The sequence below is a fragment of the Microtus ochrogaster genome, chromosome 8 (assembly GCF_000317375.1).
Source record: "Microtus ochrogaster isolate Prairie Vole_2 chromosome 8, MicOch1.0, whole genome shotgun sequence".
Classification (NCBI taxonomy): domain Eukaryota; kingdom Metazoa; phylum Chordata; class Mammalia; order Rodentia; family Cricetidae; genus Microtus; species Microtus ochrogaster.
In genome coordinates this window covers 5,064,378-5,074,419 of record NC_022015.1, presented here as the reverse complement: position 1 = coordinate 5,074,419, position 10,042 = coordinate 5,064,378, and the positions used below count along the sequence as shown (strand labels likewise).

The following is a 10,042-nucleotide window of genomic DNA, read 5'->3' as shown; positions in this document are numbered from 1 at the left end:
CACATGTCTGAAATGGCCAAACTGTTCATACTAAGTGTATGCAGCTCTTTGTGATGCAGCAGTTCTTTTCCAACAATTTTCTTAAAAAATTAGGTGCGATCCAATCTACACACAAAGCATGGCGTTAGTGTTTTTCCAGTCTTGGAAAAGCTCTTGCTTGGTGTAAGTCCCACAGTCACAGTAGTTCCCAGAAGGGGAACAAGGAAACACTACCACTTTCAAACTGGGCCTCCCCTGAAGGCGAAGAACACAGCACATGGTCCTTTCTTTCCACAGCTGTAAGGGCTACACTAGGTTGGGTAAACCTGACTTCTGAGAATTTTAGAATATAATTGAAAAAAGAAAAGCTGAGGTTTTCAAAGCAAAAAAACGTCATGCTCAGCTTTTCTCTGCTACCACGCTATCAGCTTCTTGTACCCACATAGCCCTTAGCCTTCTAATCTCTCAGTGATGTCCTCCTTACTGCCTGAGATCCCACGGACTGATGATTTAGGTAAATTATGTGTCAAATCTTGCCAGTCATTTCTCCTATTTGTAAGAAGATCAAGTAGTCCTTTGAAAAGCAGCTGAAGGGCAAAAATATTGCCAATGCACACAAGTTTCCAGCGTAGAGAGCACTGGGTGACAAAGCCCAGCACACACAGCACCCACCACACTTCTGCAGAGCCATCGCCCGTCTCCTTCTCTTTCTCCTACCATCTGGTCAATCTTCAGTCTTCATGGCTTCCCAGCCTCTATGCACGATGTTCTCTCCATCCTTCCTCACTTCGTCTGATGGGAAAATCATCATCACCCTTGAAGCTACTGCTATGTAAGACATCTTCCGGAAGTCAGTCGCCCCCTGCTTGGAGCTTTTATAAGCCTTGCTCTTATCTCTAGGGGAACATTTGTCACATTATGTCAAACTATATGGCGAGTCTAAGGTCTGGGCCTTAATCATCTATTGATTAATGTAGCCCCTGGAGGGGAGGATATATTCAATGTCTTTTGAATGATGAAGAATTGCTTCATCATTGTCAAATGCTGAAATAACTTAATAATGCTGTTGACTTTCTTTTAGCTAAGTAAGTGTGATAGGAGAAAGAATTAGAGTATGATTATGTCAATTACCACAAGCTTACCCAAAGAATTGAAGAAAAAAATATTAAAATCAGAATGTTAAGCATGGCTTCAGTGACAAAAGTGTTTCCTTAACCATGTGCCTTTCCAGTTCTCCTGTCACCAGAACATCACGGGAAAACAACACAGAACCATGCCCACTTTGTTTCACAAGAGTTTGGCTTGTTTGCAGAACTCAGGGAGGGTAAATCAAGGTCCCTCATGCATAGGGGGCCTATATCCCAAGCGCCAGAAGAGTCATTTGAAAAGACCAAAAGAGACTTGAGGTGTGTAGTGGTGGACTCTTGCCTAGCACCACAGAGATCTCCATCTGGTTTCCAGCACAACAAAGGGGAAACAAGCCAGAAAGGATTTTATGGTTGAAAGGGTTGGTTATAGAACTCAATCCTTTACCATGCGGGAGCCTCATACAATGCCTGATGAATGCTCAGCTAGCTTTCACTAGAAACTTCCGTTGTTGGGAAATGCATTACTTCAGGAGGTGTGTGATTCCCTGTTCTGACAATTATAATGTCCAAATTAAGCCCAAATCGTTAGCCATCAACCGAGTCTGTCCATCCTTCCCAACTTCTTTTAAATTTCAGTCTTTGCTTCTTAAACCTAGGGCACAGCCCTCCTATAAGCTCTGTAGAGAACAATCTGCCGCTATATAATTATCCCAAGGCATTTTCAGTGCAGCTCAACTACTTTCATATGCTTTATTGTTCAAGTTTTCACCAAACTAATTAATGTCTTCAGGATATATTCAAATCTGTCTTTAAAATTTCTAAAGGAAAGCCTGGAGCATACTCCAAGTGAGACCTGCCCAGTGTAGACAGTTTCCTAGAACAGCAGTAACATGTGTCTAACATTCCTCTTCTCCTTTATTCCCTGCTGTTTAAACTCATACTCATCCTTACCTGAGCACAGTCGTACCTTGGCAACGGTTAGCAGCAAGAGAATAGATGAAGCCTGGGTGGGATCTGAGACAAGAAAACTGACCTGATTCTGAAAATGGCTCTCTAGCTGAGAGGCAAGTCACCTGAATAAGCTGCTGTTGTATCACGGACATAGAAGCGTTCTAGACAATGAGAAGCAACTGCTGACAGGAGGCAAGTGACGGCATCGGGTACTGTTAGAGGATCTCGATCATCAGTTGCAGAATGTGAAAATCAGGACTGAATCCTCAGGATGAGAGAAAGCATGAGGCAATTTGAAGTCAAGAAAACTAGGGTGGAAAGGACTACATTTTAAGAGGAAACTGAGGTAGTAAGAATTAAAGAGGCTTGGGGGGTCATAAGGTCATTGAATTCCACCATTTCCACTTTTATAAGCATAAACTGTGTAAAAAAAAAAAAAGAGCAGGCTTCCCAGGGATATGAGTAGAACAAACCCTCATATCAAGGCTAGGGAAGGTGATGTGGGAGTGTCATATATCAATCTGTTGATTTCATTGGTTAAGCAATAAAGAAACTGCTATGCCCTGATAGGTTAAAACATAGGTGGGAGGAGTAAACAGAACAGAATGCTGGGAGGAAGAGGAAGTTAGCGCAGAGACGCCATGCACCCCTCTCCTGGGCAGACGCACGCGATGAAGCAAGCCGCCAGGTCAGACATGCTGAATCTTTCCCGGTAAGACCAAAGCTACACAGTTTATTAGAGATGGGTTGATCGGGATATCAGAATTAGCCAGTAAGGGCTAGAGCTAATGGGCCAAGCAGAATGGGCCAAGCAGTGTTTAAATGAATACAGTTTGTGTGTTGTTATTTCGGGCATAAGTTAGCAGGCGGCTGGGGTGCTGGGGATGCAGCCCCGCCACTCCTATTACTACAGGAAGGCAATCCAATAGAATCTGAAAAGAGCAGCTGGGCAAAAGAGCCAGAGACACCTCCACTCACAAGAACACAAAGCTAGCCGGGCAGTGGTGGTGCACGCCTTTAATCCCAGCACTCGGGAGGCAGAGGCAGGTTTTGGAGTAGTTAAAGGCATGCACTGCCCAGCTAATAGTTGTTTTCCAGAAGTACTTAGACCTTGAATAAATCATTATGGAAAACAGTGATTGTTTTCTGTCATCTATAGAGGTTTTTTCTAGAGGTATTTTACAGATTGTCTTATTTAGGGTTTCTATTGCTTGAACAAAGCACCATGACCAAAAATTCAAGTTGGCCAGAAAAGAATTTATTTGGTTTACACTTCAGCATTTCTTTTCATCACTGAAGAAAGTCAGGACAAAAACTCAAACAGGGCAGGAACCTGGAAGCAGGAGCTGATGCAGAGGTCATGGAGGGAAGCTGCTTACTGGCTTGCTTCCCATGGCTTGCTCACCCAACTTCTTTTTTTTTAAAATATATATCTATATTTTAGTATTGGAGGGAGGGAGTAGAAAAGAAAGCAGCCCTATACTGGGCCCTAGTCAGTGGCAGCTTCTTGTTCCATAAGGTTAAGGAAGACTTTGAGGAAATAAAAGTTGTTTGGAAAAACCCAAGTGTAATTGCTTTGTATGCTGTGATGGGTAGGAGAGATGAAGTGAAGTGTGAAGGCCCCTCACACCCTCCATCTTGCCTCAGACTGTGTCCTGGAACCCTGGGGTGGAGAAAATGCTACTTTCATTCCTGCTTTTTGGGATTGTTGACAGCCACATAGTGATAGAGAGCCACAAGCAAGAAAAGCGACACGCCCAGCATGTTGGCGAAGATGGCGAGCTGCGTGCCGTTATCATCCAGACCAGCTCCACTGGGCTCCGATGCTACCGCTCGCTGTACAAGCTCCAGGTAGCTCAGCCCAACTTCTTATAGAAACCAGGACCAGCAGCCCCCGGATGGCACCACCCACCATGGGCTGGACCCTCCCCCATTGACCACTAAATGAGAAACTGCCTTACCACCGGATCTCATCGGGGCATTTCATCAACTGAGGTTCCTTCCTCTGATGACCCTAGCTTGTGTCAAGTTGACACACAAAACCAACCAGTACACCAGTACACAGCCTTTGTATGACTTTGGTCACAAGATGGAACTGGTAGACCTGGAGTGGCTTGCATTAATGGGTACTGCACACATTACACAATAAGTACTAACATTGCAGAGGTATGATGCTTTCCTTTGGAAATCAAACAGATTAGATCATGGCTTTGGTATGAGGAACTTGTTTTTACCCCTAAAACAACTTTGTGTAACAATTAATAAACAGGCCTTTGCACAGCACTTCGAGGTTCAATTCATAGGAACTTGCTCTCTGCTTCCAGAGAGCCTGAATCACATTCTGGAGTGACCCTCTTTCTTCGACTGACCCTTGCAACACAGAACCTATCTATTTTAGGTCTCTGGGCTATTCCGGCCATTGAGGCCATGTCACTCATGGGCTCTCTCTCACGGCATGGGACCAGTCGTTGGTGGGCCACTGCCACAAGTTCTGCGCATCCATCGCCCCAGCACATCTTGCAGGCAGAATAGAATGTAGGCCAATGGTTTTGTGGCTGGTTTGGTGTCCCAGTGCCACCACTGGAAGCCTTACCTTGTTACAGAAGTTGGCCGGCTCAGGCTCCATGCCCTCCATTACTAGGAATCCTCCTTTAGCGTCAGCCTCATGGATGCCTGGGAGTTTCTCCTGCCTAAGGTTTCCACATTGGCCCTCAGATACCCTCCAGTTTCTCCCTGTATCACTCCCTGACAACCTGGTCCCTCCTGTACCTATCTCAGCCTGCCCCAGTCCACCCACAAAATCTATTCTATTTCCCCTTCCCATGGAGATCCATGCATTCCCCCTTCGAGTCCTCCTTGTTACTCAGCCTCCCTGGGCCTTTGGATTACAGCATGGTTATCATTTACTTCACAGCTAATATCTACTTATAAGTGAGTACATACCATGTTTTTCTTTCTGGGTCTCGGTCACCTTACTCAGGATGATTTTTTTTTCTAGTTCCATCTATTTGCCTGAAATTTCATGATGCCATTTTTTAATATTCATGGTGTGAATATAAATATACTACATTCTATTTATTCATGTCCCATGTTGAGGGACATCTGGGTTGTTTCCAGTCTCTGGCTATTATGAATAACAGTGCTATGAACATAGTTGAACAAGTATCTTTGTAGTAGGATGGAATATCTTTTGGGTATATGCCCAAGAGCGGTATAACTGGGTCTTGAGGTAGATCAATTCCCAATTTTCTGAGGAACTGCCATATTGATTTCCAAAGTAGCTGTACAAGTTTGCACTCCCACCAACAGTGGAGGAATGTTTCCCTTACTCCACATCCTCACCAGCAAAAGCTGTCACTTGTGTTTTTGTCTGACCATTCTGACAGGTATAAGATAGAATCTCAAAGTAGTTTTGATTTTCATTTCCCCTATAGCTAAGCTAAGGGTGTTGAACATTTCTTTACATGTTTCTCAGCCATTTGAGATTTCTCTATTGATAATCCTGTTTAGATATGTACGCTATTTTTAATTGTATTATTTGGTTTGTTGATGTCTAGTTTCCTGAGCTCTTCACATATTTTGGTTTTTAGTCCTCTTTTGGATGTGGAGTAGGTGAAAATCTTTCCCCATTCTGTAGGCTGCCACTTCCTGTTGATGATGTGCTTTGCTTTACAGAAGCTTTTCAAAGGTGTCCTGGGGTCCCATTTATTATTTGTTGATTTTAGTACCTGTACTATTGATGGAAGGCTTTTAGATGGGTTCTGGGTCCTGAATTCAGGTCCTCACGCTTGTGCTTTTCTTCAATGAGCCATCTCCCTAGCCTTATATACATTAAATATATATGTTTTCAATGAGCCATCTCCCTAGCCTTATATACATTAAATATATATGTTTTCAATGAGCCATTTCCCTAGCCTTATATACATTAAATATATATGTTTTCAAAAAATATGTTTTGGAAAACTGATCAAAGGTGATATGAATTGGTTGGAAATGGCTTGTAAAAAAGGATGATTTCTTAAGGAGACAAGTGTATGTATTTATAATATGGCTATAAAGATAACAAATATAGTTTAAACTGTATTTTTAAATACTGGAATAATTTTATCATAAATATTTGGAATCAAAACTTGTGAGCAGCAAGGCCTGGTAGCAAATGCCTTTAATCCCAGCACTCATGAAGCAGAGGCGGGGGGGGGGGCCTATGTGAGTTTGAGGCCAGACTGGTCTACATATTGAGTTCTAGGCCAGACAGGGTTACATAGTGAGACTCTGTCTTGGATATTTAAAATATATAATATATATAAACTCAGTATCATCAGTTATGTCAGAATTTTCTAGGCATGGTGCTCAGTATTTGCTGCAACTCCTTTTGTAGGTCCTTTATCCAACACCTTGCTCTTTTTCTTCTCTTATCTAATTATCTGAAACTCTAGTGGAGTAGGCACCGCCCAATGAGGGTACGCGGCTGCCCGGGTCCTATGGTTGAGATCCAGAGACCTGGGCGTGACATCATCTTTAACAATAAAATGCTCCCTGGGTGAGCCAAGGCCTACATAAGAAATGCAGATCTGAGGAGCTGCAGCCCGGTTCATCCACCATCATCTCATTCACTGCAGTGTGATACAACACCAGTCGGTGGCACTCCCGAAGGATCGTCTCTGAAGTCATCGCATGGTAAGGCCACCTCTTAATTGCCCTTTTAGGTTCTGTGAGATTTAGATAATTGAACAAGGTTTTAATACCATTTTCTGCCAACATTATGCTATTTTTATTGTAAACTGTTAAGGGGAGATGAATTTTGCTAAATATAGCAATAAAATAAATGTATGGTAAGAAAGTCATGAATCATCTATTCTTATGATGAAAGCTTCTTGCAAAACCACCTGAAAATGCAGAAAATTGATGAATATTAACATGATACACTTTAGCGACCTCATTATTATTCAAAAATTTGGAATAAAAAGCAGGCTGGTAGAGAGACGATGTAATGTAAAAAGTTAACAATAATTTATCATGTGGAGTGTATGTTTATTTTCCTGTTGGGTATTTTTATCTATATTTTAAATTCTATGGCTTCTAAGGAGCTTAGCCTGCATACTAAGGTTGCAAAATTTTCCTTTCACTTTTGAATATTCATGGCTTTTACATAAAGAACAGCATTTTCTAATTTGAAATTGTGCAGGCATTTAAGGATGCTCCACGGTCTTTCCAGCTTTTTTCATGGCATCCCTATATAAGAAGTCTTTCCTCCTCAAAAGAACAAGAAATAAAACAGAGATGTCACTAGGTCACCTGAACTGATGGGACTAGACATCAGTGCTCCTGTCCTTGTGCTCCAGTGCTTGTGACTGAGCCCAGATTTTCCCATTACTCCATCCATCCATAACTGTGCAGTGTGCAGTGATGAGAAGCAGAGCAGACTAGAAGGTCTCATGCTTCTGTTAAGGATGCAGTTTCTTTTTTACAAAGAAAAATAATTCCTATTGTGTGCATAACTTAAAAAGTAGAATAGTTACTATTTTTTAAAGGTGCTACTATAATAAATCTCTGCAACTGTGGACCTACAGATTAAGCCAAAAATATACATATTGACTTATGAGCAAGAAGAAAGAACTAGAAGTTATACTAAGCTGTAACTGTTAAGTTGAAGTCATAAGATGCAGACACTCATTAGTTAAGGGTCAAAGTTCCAAGAACAAGATATACGAAATTAATTGATTTTAAATGCATTGCCATATTTGTGTGTGTATAATCACACACATGTGGATATGTGGGTGCATATGAGGCCAGAGGTCAATGTTGGATGTCTTCGTCTCTCATTCCCCGCCTATTTTTTTTGAAATATTCCCAATACTGGAATTACAGGTGCACTGTTGCTGTGGGTGCTGGGGTCTGAGTTCAAGTCCATGACTGTCCAGTAAGCCCTTTACTACCTGAGCCTCCTCCTAGCCATAACACACATTTTTGTCATTGTAAGAGGTGTGTACATTATTAATAAAGACATCAAAATTAAACCTTATATTTGGACATGGGGACGAATGCCTGAAACCCCAATGTGCCAGAAACCAAGGCAGGAGGATTGTAACTTCAAGGTCAGCCTGGGCTACATAGCAAGATCTCATGATAAAAATAAAACCCAACAAATTTAGTATTTATGGCTGTTTGTGATAGTATCAAATAATCATGAAAACAGTGTTTGCTTACTAAATAGTAATAATTTACCTAATTAATAGATTAGTGAATTTCAAGAATATCACAAACACGTAGGAATAGCCAACATAAAAGAGGGAAGAAATAGAAAAAAAAATTCTTCACTCATCACGTGCTTAAAATTTCATGTTAAAGTTTGCACAAGAAATTCAGAAAACTACCTAAGAAAGGCATGTAGCCAACGTCTCTAAGTCATGGGTGCCTGTTATATTACTAATGTATCCATTATTTAAAGAGGCTGATTCCAAAGACACATGAAAAAACAGCTCAGCTGAACACTGCGACATCGGCTAACTGCTGATTGCTTAAGTGGTTGTGAACAACTACTACCAGGACTAGAACGCTGACAGTACTCTAAACTTTCTCAATGTTGCTTCTGCTTTTAGTAAAGACGATGTCTGCAACAGCAATGGCTAAAGTCATGATCGTCATGCTGGCCGTCTGTCTTCTTGCCCAAATAGACGGGAAACCCGTTAAGTAAGTGCTGCAGCCCGTGCTGCACTGGGGAGACGTGGACTTGAGGGTCTGTGGTAGGTTTTTATGATGCGGGCATGAGGAGCTGATGGCGTGGTCCTCTCTTTCTCTTTTTTCTAGGAAGCGAGCTGTCAGTGAAATACAGCTGATGCACAACCTAGGCAAGCACCTGGCCTCCATGGAGAGGATGCAATGGCTGAGAAAGAAGCTGCAAGATGTGCACAATTTTGTCAGCCTTGGAGTCCAAATGGCTGCCAGAGATGGCGGTTTCCAGAGGCCCGCCAAGAAAGAGGAAAACGTCCTTCTTGATGCCAACCCGAAAAGTCTTGGAGAGGGAGACAAAGCTGATGTGGATGTATTAGTTAAGGCTAAGCCTCAGTAAAGGGCAACATCATATACTGCTATCTTTTCAAGCTCTCTGAAGATCGTCAAGTGCTAGCTAATACTTCTGTAATTAAAAATCTGGAGTTTTTTTATTCCACTTTTACTCATTTAAGGTCTCTTTCAATGATTCCATTTCAATAAGTTCTTTTTAAAATATGTTACTGCAGAACTTATAAGAGAATAAATTACACATTTCCACTTCTCTCTTTAAATACAAAATAAAACTTTAGTGATCATGAATCAAATAAGTAGTGTTTCTTACTTGCTTTTTGTTTGTTTATTTGTTTTTTATTTTAATATAAATATTGGTTTTCCGAGACAGAGTTTCTCTGTAGCTTTGGAGTCTGTACTGGAACTAGCTCTTGTAGCCCAGGCTGGCCTCGAACTCACAGAGATCCTCCTGCCTCTCCATCCTGAGTGCTGGGATTAAAGGCGTGCACCACCACCCAGTGCATGTTTCTTACTTGTTAAAACTGTCCCTCAGGGCTGGAGGGCTGGCTCAGAAGTTAAAAGCATGTACTGCTCCCTCAAATGTCTTAAGTCGGTTCCAGGATCTGCATCAGGTGGCCCACAGTCACCTGTAAGACTAATTCCAGGAGGATCCAATGCCCTTGACCTCTGCCGGTGCCTGAGCTCGTATACACACACTCACATACGTATAAGGAATTTAAGTAACAAAAATCTGAGTGAATCCCATATCTCTTGTCACTATGTATCCCAAACAGTTTTATTTGTATGGGTTTGTAAAACAACACAAGAAAACATTTCCTTAACTCATTTAGCAAAGTTTGATATTTTGAACATTGTCTGTTTTTAATTCCAGAGTGCTAGATCTCCAAGTTCACAATAGCTGTGCACTGTTTTCCCCTTCTTTTCAGAAAACCCAATGAAATACTTAAGAAACAGGGTAGAAAGTGGTCTAAGATTAGACCACAAAGCGTTTGCCATTACAC

The 10,042-nt window shown here is 41.7% G+C and overlaps 1 protein-coding gene across 1 annotated transcript; it reads left to right on the top strand.

Moving 5' to 3' along the window:
• Window positions 1–6,577: 6,577 nt before the first annotated feature.
• Window positions 6,578–9,330, top strand: Pth (parathyroid hormone). Its single transcript, XM_013347672.2, has 3 exons — window positions 6,578–6,695; window positions 8,618–8,708; window positions 8,826–9,330. Exons 2-3 carry the CDS (start codon window positions 8,626–8,628, stop codon window positions 9,085–9,087), a joined length of 345 nt encoding a protein of 114 aa, XP_013203126.1. The 5' UTR covers window positions 6,578–6,695; window positions 8,618–8,625; the 3' UTR covers window positions 9,088–9,330.
• Window positions 9,331–10,042: the final 712 nt, after the last annotated feature.

Coding starts and splice junctions, on each gene's coding strand:
- Pth (XM_013347672.2), top strand. CDS start 8,626: ATGTCTGCAACAGCAATGGCTAAAGTCATGATCGTCATGCTGGCCGTC. Junction 8,709..8,825: donor ATAGACGGGAAACCCGTTAA/GTAAGTGCTGCA, acceptor TCTTTTTTCTAG/GAAGCGAGCTGTCAGTGAAA.